Raw genomic sequence first — 14,299 nt, 5'->3', positions numbered from 1 at the left:
GAATCTGCTTTCCGAACTGGTAGCTTGAGATTTAATTCAACACTGTAACCCGACGATTCAAAAGCTACTTAAATACAGAATAATTTGATTTAGATATTCGTAGCTACTGGAGTTTCATTTTCTTGTGTATCTTGTAACGTTACATTACGTTACTCGAAATACCCAAAATCGTAACATGTTCAATCAAATTAGTAAGTGTGATGCTTCTATATTGAACGAAGACATTTTGAATTATTATGAAGCTATTATTTGAGTTTTGATATCGTTTTCCTAAGTTCCGACATAATTTTATTTCATATAAATTATTGACTAACGAAATTTAAGCAAAGTATATTCTGAAATTTCACGAGTTGTCTTCGTATTCGTTTCAATATTTGTATCCGAAACGCACATATTTAACTATTATTTTCAGCAGGAACCTAGTTAATACCAATAAAACAAAATAAACTGTTGACTTTTCATTCCGAATTTTTGGTTTAAACTTTAAACGGACACTGTAGTTGCTACGGACATATGAACACTATAGTTAATAAAAAAGCGTCAAAACACAATGAAAGCCAGCGAAAGTATTTAAACACTCACGTGATACCCGTTTGACCACTATCATCTTTTCCTACCATTTTCCGCTACAAACTAGTAAAAATATCCGATCCGATCTTACTAGTTTAAACCAGCGACCTATTCGGGCTTGTAGTGGATTAAGTTTGTGTTCCATGGCAGAATTTATATAATTAGAAATTTACTTACCTTACTTTACAATTGGGTAGGTAGGGAACACTCATCAGATATTCTACCGCCAAACAGCAATATTTAGTGTTGTTGTGTTCCGGTTTGAAAAGTGAGTGAGCCAGTGTAACTTTAGGCAAAAAAGACGCAACATCTCAGTTCCCAACGTTGGTGGCGCATTGACGAAGGAATGGTTAAAATTTCTTCCCGCGTCAATGTCTGTGTGTAGTGATGACCACGTACCATATGCCTTTGCATTTGCAAGTCAGCCAACCTTTGCAATTAAAAAAATTACAGCAGAAGGCATACTTAGACGACTCATGTTTAGGTAAAGCTTTTTGAAAAGTCACGATCGTAAGCAATTAGGATATGTAGACAATGGACAAGCACGAAGTTAATTCACTTTAGGGTGGGTTGGTTTTGTAGGATCGGATTTCTTTTAAACCAACATGAATACGAAGAAAAAGCTGGAATTCGCTGACGCACGTGTATTCCATAAATTTTATAATTATTATAATTAATGTCGCTTTATGAATTCTGACATATGACGCTCGTGTTATAAGAGGTTAAGAGTTTACTTTTAAAAAAACATCAACTGATAATACTAACAATAAAAATTAAAATCCTCTACATGGGCGTTCGACTTTTTTTTAGGCAACTTTTCTCCACGCAGTACACGTGCGTGCCTTGTGCTAATGTAGCCAACACTGGTTTCTTAATTTTAACTTGGTTCCAAATTTAAAATGATCCTCTTGATATATTGAAAAGCATCCTCGGGACCAATTCTAGTCATTTCTAAAGTCTTCGATACGTATCATGTTGTAGTAACGTATATTGTTTATTTTATAATAGGAAAACGGCAACCATTTCATTTCGATTTGATTGCGATAAAGTGAGGATATGTTAATAGAATAGGCCTCCTGTCTTGGTTAACTACTTAAAAAACGTATGTCGCAATTACATTTTTATCGACGTTTTCGTATATAATATTTACTCAGCTACTGCTATGATGAAATATATGTACATATTTGTTCGAGTAATTTTATCTACCATAAACCTTAGCCCGCATGCAACCGTCGAACATACTTGTTTCTTGCCACAATAGTATTTATTATGTTTATGACAGTTGAAGTCGGCATTCAGCATACTAATTGAATATATTGTAAGGTCCATTGTTTCGATACTCTTGCAAACACGACTGCTTCAAATAGGAACACGAACATTTATTTCGCATTAGTTCCCGCTCGCGGCTTTGTATGGATGGGTCAGGTCAGGTCATGGCTTTGTGTGGTCAGGTGTAAGATTCTTTTCTGAAAAAGCAAAATTTCATGATCCCTATGTAAAAGCAAAATTTCACGATGATCGGTCAATGAGTTAAGACATGAAAGAGAAAGAAACAAATTTTCTGTCTCATTTATAATATTATAATTAATATTACCGTTTAATACATTTATTTATTAATGATTTCCAATAAAGGCTTTATTTACCCTAACGAATACATTACATTGTGAAATAATGTTTTAAAATGTATATATGTATACAATTATAGGAGATAACATCAAGAACATTAAATATAGACCAAACTGAATTTAAACAAAAACCAAATGTTACATAGTAACTTGGTACTTAATAAATTAACAATGAAAAATAAAAAAGGTAAATAATGGTTCATTAAGACAAATAAAGTATACACGTAAAAACTCTTGAGGCTTAATGATAAATAGGACTCATTGTATTAACGTTGTAGGGAAACAATATTTATGATTCCATGAGAAGAATTAAATGGATTCTAGTGCGGTCATTGACCTTTTAGTACCCAGTTTCATGACTATGTATTTTTTTATACCGAAGGCGTGAAGAAATCATCCCTCGCGTGACCGATTTAAAAATAACAGTCGTGGAGGAAATGACTTTCGAAATATCTTTACAAATAAACTCTAGTTGCTCCGTTCCGTTAACATCCACGTTAAACGTTACTGTTAAGCCCCGTTGGCTGTTGTCGTGTCGTCATAAGTAGTCTATTCCAATCGAAGAAGTTAAACAAACCTTAGATTTTCGTGTTCCGTGCGATAGACTAACAGTTCTTGATTTATATGTCTTTATTTATAATACAACACTACTTCACTTAACTACTTCACACACACACACCTATAAAGTTCCGACAACAGCTTCTTCGATGTTCAAAACGGTTTTTTTTCGCAGATCCAATATGGATCTCTCCACCAATGATATTGCATCAATTTGATACGAAATGTTGTTTGTTTGGCTTTTATCTTTATGTGTATGGAATAGACTATAAGCTATAACTTTTCTCATAAATGGGCTAAAAAATCTAACGTATAGTTTCTACGTAGAGTTACCTAGCTGACTACTGAATAAATAACTGTCAAATTTAAAATATATTTGTATGAATAAATACATTTTCATCACATACATGACAATGCCTTACTCGTAAAAGCATAATTAAATTGTTTGTTGTGAATTTTCTTACGTTCCTTTGGAACCGTCCGTAAATTAATTCAAACCATTTATTGCACAGAAGCGCAAACAGAAATAAATAAGTATAAAATGTATATTACAATATTAAATACACATTTAACAATACTACATACAATTTTTGTATACATAATCCTGCTAGTGTTGGCTGAGTATATAATTTGTATCACTCCTATTTGGGCGCACGCTGACCTCGTTGTGACATAGGGCCATTAATTGAAGATTCAAACTACCAGTCAGGGCCAAGATATGATTAATATACTTAGTAAGAGAACAAAAATAGAAACATACATTTTTAAAAATGCGTTTCTGGTGTTATGGACATATTTTCTTATTTCGATTTTGTAAAATTACTCGTTTACTATTTGTTGTGTGTTTATAAATATTGTGTTTTCAATGTACTGCTGGCAAAGTTTTGTAACAGTCAGTAGTTTATTGATTCTACTGGCTAACCCGCGCAACAGAAATAGAGCGATTGTGATTTTGATATTTTATAAACAAATTGTTACTGCCAAAGTTAACACATTGCGCAGAGATTTTGTAGTTCAATGGTTCATTCTATTCCCTCAGTCATGCTTGAAGCTGAATATTCCTAATGCGCCATCTATCTTGGAAACTAAGATGTTACATGTCCGTAGTAGGAAGGAATTCAGATGAGTGGGTGGTACCTACCAAGTTGGGCCTGCACAAAGTCCTACAATCAAATAGTTTTGTGTATGAACAGTATCATAGACATAAGAGTATAAGTTACTCGTGTGCAATGTTTTGCAGGTAAGATTTATGGGAGATTGATTAGAGGAATTTTGAAGGCTAATAAATGTCGACTGAATTATGCCTATATTATACCACTTGAATCTTTATACACAGGCATTTAAAAATTCGAATCGTATCCGCGAAAACTTAAATCGCGCTAATCATTTAGAAGTGCGGGATTAAAGTGACAGCCTGTAAGAAATGGAGCAAAGGAAGTTTAAAACTTATTCATATTTACATGTGGTAAAATCCCCACGATGTTTATACCAATTACACACTGCCTACATTTTAACTTTAGTCGGTTAGTATTTTTTATTGCTTAATATATAAAACTCTAGAAAACGCGCAGTAAAACATAAAATTATTATAAATGAAGTTATTTATATTCAACAATTTAAATATATATGAGACGAAAAAATAAAAAATATCAAATGAAAAAAATTTAAACCTGCTTTGTAATTTGCTCGACATATATAAGTCAACACGTGTGAATATTATATATGCCCAATAACTATATTAGTAGATATTAAAATTATATATATTTTTTAATTTTAACGACGTTGCGTTTTTCTATGCTCACAGAAATATTATAGAAATGTTACAATAATGCATCGAATGTGTCTCTAGATTATTTTTTTTATATCATAGGTGGCAAACGAGCAGGACGCTCACCTGGTGGAAAGTGACTACCACCGCCCGTACAAGTTCTGATTGAAAAGATTGAACTTACGTTTTATATATGAGATAAATTCTAGGGAAGGATATTATAGAATAGTCTAGAAACAAACGATAGAAGTTTGAAAGAATGAACGCGTTTTCAAATTCGATTTTCGAAAATATTAACATTCGCTCAACTCACCAGGTGACCGAGGAAATTAAGCTGTTATTGGTAGAAGTGGCGAGACTGGTCTTATTAATAGCCAATTGGTAAGAAGCATAAGATGATTTTAATTTAAATTTAACCCATAACGTTACGTAAGTAGGATTACCGTAAATCTTGATTACAATCCGAGACTAAAATATCATAAACTTATTTATAGCTGGATTTAAGTTGTACTAAAAGATATTTCGGCGCGATAAAAGTAAAATTTCAAGGTCGATTTAGAGTGCCAGTACAATTTGTATATGTAACTTTCATAAATTATTATTTTTCAATCTTTTTTCAAAAATCAACGTCCGCCTCGAGAACTGTGTTTTTGTTTTTAAACTTCTTGTATTTTCATCTTTTTTTATTGCAAAAACACGTTATATTTAGACCAAAAGGAATAATGACGGACAGTTAGACGGACAGACAGACAGACGGACGGACAGAGGCCCCGTTGCGTCGTTATTCATCTAAATAAATATGACTTTTTGATATTTTTTTTCATTTCTATCTGTAACTTTTAAAACAGTAAATAAAAAGTCAAAAACATCGGATTAAAAAAACTAGGTACGCCACTGATGGTTGATCTAAAACTCCTGTGTCTAGGAAAGCACTAAGAGTCGTGTTAGAGCCACAACCTGTTCGGCGCCTAAATACTTTAAGGCTATCTGACTATAGAGAGAGGTATCCTAGAAAGCACATATTGCACACTTGTGCACCGTAATATCGAGCAGTGAAGGTGAGCGTTGATGTGCATTGTAAAGTGGGGCCCGTTAAACCTACACCCTGGTCGCAAGTCTGCACGGAGTTTCCCTCTCTACCACACAATGGACCCGGTACCCGCACGGTGAATGGAATGCTGAGAAGTTTCGTCTGTTAGTGAAACAGTCTCGATACGATGATTTGAAATATTAGTATGGTAACATTAGTAATATTTTAATTTTTAACATTTTTAACATTAGTAAAGAGAAGTCTCTTGCTGAGTCTCAAGTCTGCTATTCCAAGATATTAGCTTAACATTAAATAAAATATATTAAAATGTCAAATAAATTATATTAATTTTGATTATAAAAACAAAATTTATGGCCACTTTGTATGATATTATTAAAAACCTTAGCCGATGATTATCTTGGAACGATCAGCGAGCTACATAAACAATCGTTAACATTTGAAAAGACATACATAAAGTATATATTTAAAAATTAACATCGAAGTCGGTTATTTATTCAAGGTTTATGTCATAATGGAAATAAAATAACTAAATTATTTTATTAATAATCAAGATTTCTATTTATATTATTAGATTTTTTTTTAAAGTTATTTTAGTGTAACACCGGAAAAAAGCAGAATAATTTTGACATCTTATTTTTATTTATAGTATCTATAATTGCACAGACACATTTCAGTTCTAATAAATAATGTATACTCGCATAGAAACAATAATAATACTTATCATAATATTTTGTGCGGGTCTGTAATAGTCTGATTTATCACATAGGTCAGTGCACTCTTTATCACCAAAGTTCCATTTATACGTATGATATGCAATCACAACATGTATACGTGTATGGGAATTGGCAATTCTATTTGTAATGTGTTGCCAAGAGGGGAATGGATGAATTTTGTATCCCACTTTTTATTATACTTCGACATCAGTGTGCGTGTTGTTTTTGAGTAGTTGGCTACTTATCTATTAATATTAATGCTAATGTTATTAACAGGTATCTTCTAGGGAGTTTATTATATCATTTTACTCTATACTTATAATGCGTCTGTTACTCGTAGTCTGTGTCTCACGGCCTAAACTCCTGAGTCTAGTAAGCTAAAAAACACACGTATATTTTATAATATAAGTTTGCTTAGAAATAATTTGCCCGTACGATATAGTGCGAAATTCACTTGTACGCTATCGGGGCGTACATACGATAAGATTTTTTTTCTAAATTTGAAAATATAATAGTTTTTTATGAACCGCCAAGTCATGTTATTGACAACAACTCGATCTTGACCTCTTGAGCTATTTTCGCAACAAATACGGCGCAAGCCTTACGCTTAACAGGGATTAGTATTTTATCTATTAAAATAATTGAAGGCGTTGTGAAGCTAGCCACAGGTAATCTATATATATAAAAGCAAAATACCACACACTGATTGATCACGAAATCTCAGAAATTATAACACCTACAAACTTGAAATTTGGCAGGTAAGTTCCTTATAGGGTGTAGACATCCGCTAAGATTTTACGAAACTCCACCCTTAAGGGGTGAAACGCGGAAAGCCGCAGTTTCAGCTAGTCATATTATAAACGCCACTATTTCCCCAAGACACCAATAGCAACAGTGACTTTGTAAACAATCAATAATCAATATTGTCTTTAAAATTCATGAACCGACGTCTCGCTGACCAGACTTACATTTGTTTAGTCGACCGTTAAACATCAACTGACAAGAACTCATAGTGAAATTTAAATTTGTTCCAAATCAACCTCAGTTCCTTACTGATTGTTAAAATAATCGAACGCTGGTTAGGAAAGAAATTGATAATGCACCTCTAAAAAGAACCGACTAAAGAAACTAAATAATTGCATATAGTAAACATAACAAACATTAAAAAAAAAAACTGAAAAATTTAAAAGAGAATTGTCAGGAAGTGACGAATGTCACTGATATCAAGAAGAAGATGGCCATCGTGTCATTGACCTTTCCGTTAATCATCGAACGATTAAAGGAAACACGTTACAACAATTAACTACATACTGAATAATTTACGACTGCCGTCTTTAAAGACATTGAGCAAGGATTGATGTTCCGCACAGACACGTTTGTATCGTCGAGCGAATATTTATCTTACAGAAGAGAAAAACTACTAAATAGCCATAATAGACAAAAATGTATTTTTGTCTATTATGGCTATTTGGCTTATATATTATATATATATGGTATATATATATAGGGTTAGTGAAAATTGATTAATCGATGGAATAATTATGTATTTGAAAAACAATATTATTACTAGGAATCATCTTCTTGATCGAATTTAGATTGCGGCTGCCAAGACCAAGTAGGACCAAGCGGGGATATGTTATAGAGAAAAGCACTCACATTATAATCGTATGGGACGGTAAAATACGTCACGGTTCGTGAGAGATCGAATGCAGAACCCATATTCCACTCTAGCTCCGGTATACTTGTAAGAACTTAGTGACGAAAAACCCCTTAAAACTTTACTTTGCCTCTAAAGTAATCAAGTATTCACAGACACTGTCCGTTTCTTTTTTAAATATATAAACGGTTGTAATCGTTGGCAAAAGGTTGACCTGATGGAAAGTGACTACCACCGCCCATGGACACCTGCAACAAAAGGGGCTTGCAGGTGCGTTGCTGGCCTTTAAGGAACGCCGTGTAATATCTTCTCTTAATTTTTGGTTTAAGTTATTTTGGATATAGCTGCATATTTTTATTTCCAAGCAGCATGGCGGTCTAAGTTATTCAGATTATTAATGACTTAACTATTTAGTTGTCCGTTGTAACCCTATGTTGTTTGGAGTTATTTTGTTACCAACGACTCACCAGTTACCAGTTGTCTTTGATGTTAGCTTGATTTTTATTAATCTTCGTATGTGGTTAAATTATAAAACAAGAAACCATAAATAACCATGTCTCACCGCCAATACAATGTTATTTTTATGAATCGCAGTTCTTAAAAATAAACAGTCAATAAATATTGTGATTCATCGTTTTGCGTTCAGCATAATTTGGAATGCGAATACTCGTATATGTTCACATACCTAGTCTATATATATAAAAGCAAAATACCACTCACTGATTAATCACGAAATCTCAGAAACTTAAACACCTATAAACTTGAAATTAGGCAGGAAGGTTCTTTATAGGGTGTAGCCGTCCGCATTTGAAACTAAGGGGGTAAAACGGGGGTTGAAAGTTTGTGTTTTATAAATTTCGCTCGGCTAAAGCCGCAGGTTCAGCTAGCATTATTATGATATAAAAAAAAATCTATATACTAACATCCAGTACCATCAACGTTATGAATAAAACAATAGTATCGGTTAATTAATAATCCGTTCGTGTATTCACATCATTACCAGTGTCCAGTGTCTTTATTTACCTTGATGGAAATATAGTGCTTTAAATAGTTAATAAGAGCTGAGATGTCCCAGTGGTTAGAAAGCGTGCTTCTTAACCGATGATTTCGGGTTTAAACCCAGGCAGGCACCACTGAATTTTCATGTGCTTAATTTGTGTTTGTAATTCATCTCGTGCTCGGCGGTGAAGGAAAGCATCGTGAGGAAACCTGCTTGTATCTAATTTCAACGAAATTCTGGCACATGTGTATTCCAGAAACCCGCATTGGAGCAGCGTGGAGGAATATTCTCCAAACCTTCTCCTCAAAGGGAGATGAGGCCTTAGCCCAGCAGTGGGAAATTTACAGGCTGCTAATGTAATGTAATGTAAAATAGTTACACTAATGCTGTACACCACTGCACTGTTTTATTAGCTTTAATAATCTACTAATTGTCACTTGCGGCGTCGCGTCGCTCTCCTAAGGGTTGGTCGTCAGGTGCTAGGCATAAAAGCTATGTCCTTCTTCGGGGTTCTAGCTTGTTTCATACTAATTTCAGTTCAGTGGTTTGGTCGAAAGAGCCACAGATAGACAGACAGAGTTATTTTCACATTTAGAGTATTGGCGAAGATTTTAAATCATTTCATTTAAATCTCTATCGTTTTAAGAGATCACCGACTTGTTTATAAGGTCTTTGTAAATCTTCCTGATTTTTTCTTTGTATAAATTTATTGGTGTACAATGAGCACTTGTATTTTATTTGGTCGAAGCACTGTTATCGTTTTAATATTTGTCTCTATGTATACTAATATCATAAATGCGAAAGTAACTCTGTCAGTTACATGTCCATGCCTTAACCGCAGAACCAATGAGCACCCCCGGGAACATTCTTTCCAGCCATATCATCTTTCACATGTGTATAGAAGACACAGCAAGGGAAGAACATAGGCTTTTTTTTAATTCACCCTTCGAGGGAGTAAAATGGGGGTTGACGGTTCTGTGCTATAGGTATATAAATTTCGTGCGGACAAAGCCGCAGGATCAGCTAGTAAAGTATAATCCTATCAATTCATAAAAACATATGTCGTAAGCAATCTCTCGATAAACACGGAGCGTTTAGAAACGAGTAATATGCACTATTTTTTGCATACCTCTTAATATGCCACAGATACTTTAAGCTTTATCAAATAATAAATCTAATCTCAATTTTAAACAAAAATAAATAGATAAAGCTTCTCTCTCGTTAGTATGAGTTTAATTTCATGCGCGATAAAAATCAATTGTACTCAATTGACATACCGACGTATTTTGTAATTATAGTAAAAGCTTGCAATTTATTCTCATTTGATTCGTTTTTTTATTAAATCGTTATCTTGATAAAATATGATTGAGAAATACTTCTGAGCGTCTCGAATAAAATATATTTTGTTTATTAATATATGAACAATGTCCACGTGTATATCGAGTTAATTCGTGACGATCGTTAAAAAGTATCGACTAATATGATCGGAATGCGAAATAAGTGTTGATTATTTTGTTTATTATTGTGCAGTAACATTCGATGTTATTGTATTAAGGAAGTATAAAGGTTTTTGGAAATATTTACAACTAGCTTACCGTAGCTCCACTCGCTTTAAACATTACCTCTTCGCCTTCGTGGGTCTAAGCTTGATTCTTATTTATAGATAAAATATCAAAAATTGTAGCAACTCTTGGCTACTAACAAAATTCACACTAGTATAATAGATTGAAATTTCGCGAGTGTCAAGCGTTGTAAGTAGCTAATAAATTTAGTCCGTTTGTTTTATAGTTCCTTAGTAGTGCGACACTCTATCACATAACAATAATCTAAGGCTTAATGTTACTTAACTCAATAAATAGGCTATAAGAACGTTCAAACAAAAAAATCTATTCAGCTTTATATTACACAGCGACCCGCCCGGCTTCGCACGGGCAACGTTCACAGTTTTTCAGTCATTAGACAATACAAACCGCTATGTGCTTGCATTTTAAATCTGTAATATCTTCGAAAATATTCATTTAAATTACATGCTGTAAAGGGCCATATTGATCTATATTAAATTCACAATAAAAATATAGTATTTAAGGTACTTAACTGGATAAGGATTAATGCTGTGTTGCTTAAAATCGCTTCGAAAATAAGCCATTTTTTCTCGTAAAAAGTAAAGAATAAAAAATGGTCATCGTGGGGTATCCCCAAGAGATAGACATATACCATCGCGGTCTCTTTGAAGATCTTTTTAATGTATTAAACATATAAACCTTCCTCTTGAATCAATCTATCTATTATAAAATTACCGCATTAAAAATCCGTTGTGTAATATTAAAGATCTAAGCATACATAGGGACAGACAGCGGTAAGCGACTTTGTTTTATACTATGTAATGATAATGAAGTGTAGACACAACCCACCCAATGGTCAATAATATAAATTATGGACATATCTTACGATCAATTGAGCTGCAACGGAGTATGACTAGAATTAATTAAATTATCGCAAAAAGCAAATCATATGTAATTATTATTATATTCGTATAATATTATATGTGAGTAGTGTGTGTTGACTTTAAAATAACCTAAGACCATTACAATACGATATTCAAACCGCGTCGTCGATTATTCCTACGTTTACATATAAAAGGCAGTTGAAAGTTTGAAACTTCATAATAATTTAATCCGCATTATATATTGAGATTAAAAACAATTCAAAACAAATTTGAATATGCTTATGACGTAATTAAAAGTATTATTGTTTTTATTTTTAAATAAACGATTCATGTTTATCGATCTGGTTTTACCGCGACATGTTACCTCCACGACGTTTCGGCAGGATTGCATGTGCTTTGTTCACGATGTTAGTTCTATTTATGATATTATCTTATTTATTTATTTTTTTTAATTTTATGTAATAGGTAGGTGGACGGGCAAATGGGTACCTGATGATACGTGGTCACCACCGCCCATAGTCATTGACGCTGTAAGAAATAATAACCATTCCTTACATCACACCAATGCGCCATCAACCTTGGGAGCTAAGATGTTATGTCCCTTACATGTATGATGTAGTTACACTGGCTCACTCACCATTCAAACCGGAACACAACAATACTAAGTATTGCTGGTTGGCGGTAGAATATATGATGAGTGGGTGGTAACCTGTTGCACCTCATGCAACTTTTTGTTTCAATATTGTAATTTTTAGTTTTAAGTTTGGGTGCAATAAAGTATAAATAAATAAATAAATAAATAACCTACCCAGAGGGGCTTGCACAAAACCCTACCACCAAGAAATTATATCCTTAGTCATTAGCGGTATAGACTTATAAAATCGTTTTTCCTAATAAACCGTCTTCGAATTGTCAAAACTATTGAGTCTAGAAAGCTAAAATTTGGAATATCGGTTTCTTTTATAACGTATGAAAACATGAAATTATTACCTAGCACAATATATGACGAAATTATAAGATCGGTCAGCCAGCAACAGATTTTAAATTAAGAATTTGTAAATCAAACAGTTTTAGTACCGCGAAAGTTTATGAGCCGCCCTAGCAATGTTATTGACAACAGTTCGATCACCTCATATACTAATAATGGAATGGCTAAATCTGTATGAGATTTACCAGAACAAACCTGTAAGGGTATCCTTAGAGATGAAGAAAATGTTATAAAGAGAGATACGAGAGGTTTAAATTAATTATGTATAATATGTCATGTTTGGTTTTTTTCATATTTAATGTAAAATTATATAATAAATAGTTGATATCCTAGAGGGGGGAGCCAGGAGACCCTTAGTACAGGGCAACCTAGTTTGGGCTACTCTCTCCAACACACAATTGTACTTATTATTAAGATGCATTTAAACTGTAATATCTGTAATATGGGAGAGAATAAATTATTATTATATATTATTATTATTAAATAAAAATCATAAAGATTTACTGGTTCGAACCGGAATCATATTATATAGAATATTTTTTTATTAAATATGATTCCGGTCCGTATGATTATGATTCGGTTAATATTTGTCTGGTCAATGTCTTTGGTGGTGACTTCTTACTTACACGTAAAGTTCAAAGGATCATATTGCAGGGAGTACCAAACGGCGTTACAAAGTGAAATATAATAGAAAATGAATTATCGTGAGAAGGTTAAATAGTCAAGGTTCGAATCGTTATAATTTTCATTCGTTACGGTTTTAAAACATCCGTGACAATATATTATGGTTCCTAGATTATTTATATGTTGACGCATTACAAAACAACTTAAACATACGGGTCAACTTTCTAAGTGTGCGTGAATCCTTGACATTCGCGAAATTTCATTCTATTTTACTAGTGTGCGTGCACTTAGTGACCAAGAAGTGACCACAATTTTTTTCGTCGCGTTCTAACCTGGACACAAATAATCTATGATATGATTATTGAATAACACCACTCGTTTACATTCGTTACATTAAATAAAAAAACTTTATAAATGTTTAATATCATCATCAGTTTAATTTTCTAATTTAATATTTCAGTTTTTGTTCTGCAATCTTAGACTGACGAATCGTGAATATTATAAAGTATAATTGATATATAATTATTATGGCAAAACTCTAAGTCGATAGGTATCAATCAATTATTATTTAAAAACATCTTAGTGCTTACGCCTGTATGCCTGTGTGTGTACGCAAAACGGTGACATTGTTCAAGTTGTACCCATTTCAAAATAACTTTTTGCTGAAACAGACATCGTGACTGTATTTTATCGAAAGATTGTATGACTTTTTAAACGCTCGCTTATTTATGAAATTCCGGGAAATATTGATAGTGGGTTCAGCAAAATGTGTAGTTGTAGTATTTGTATGTATAGTGTTTAATGTATGAGAACGATCGTCGCCACTGCTTTGCTAGTGAAATATAAGAATGTAAAACGAAACTTAAATGTCGTCGTCAATATTCGCCCTGTTCCCTTCTGCCATTTCCGTCGCTAATTCAATGGCTATACTATGTTCAATTAAACGTCTTTAACACACTTCACAAGACCAATAAAATATATCTTCAGCAGAAAGTATTCTTACTTTAATTAGCTAACTTTTCGGTGGTGGTTCGGTGGTATTGTACCAAGTGGTTGTGAGATTTCTTATAAGATATCAGTTATCCTGACACATACATATATATATATACTTTGTACACATACCTGGTTAGTAGTGAGATCCCACTGATCAGCGACGAAGGACTGCCGGCTGTAGAGGAACACGGGCACCTGGTGATCTTTGACGGGTGCTGGGTCGCTGTTCACCCGTACGACCGTCAAGTGTGTCGTGGTTGTGCCCACTGTTAACATAACATTTAGGATAAATAATGTATTTCTAAT

The 14,299-nt window shown here is 33.4% G+C and overlaps 1 protein-coding gene across 1 annotated transcript in view; it reads right to left on the bottom strand.

Annotated features, from left to right (window-relative positions):
• Positions 1-14,299, bottom strand: part of LOC113400650 (GATOR complex protein NPRL2) — a 52,904-nt gene that overhangs the window by 29,263 nt on the left and 9,342 nt on the right. Inside the window, exon 4 of the mRNA XM_026640290.2 lies at positions 14,123-14,259. Coding sequence (XP_026496075.1) covers positions 14,123-14,259 — 137 coding nt within the window. The remainder of the gene's footprint in view (positions 1-14,122; positions 14,260-14,299) is intronic.

Source organism: Vanessa tameamea, chromosome 13 (assembly GCF_037043105.1).
Source record: "Vanessa tameamea isolate UH-Manoa-2023 chromosome 13, ilVanTame1 primary haplotype, whole genome shotgun sequence".
NCBI lineage: Eukaryota > Metazoa > Arthropoda > Insecta > Lepidoptera > Nymphalidae > Vanessa > Vanessa tameamea.
The sequence above is the reverse complement of the archived record's forward strand: the minus strand, read 5'-3'. Positions and strand labels throughout refer to the sequence as shown.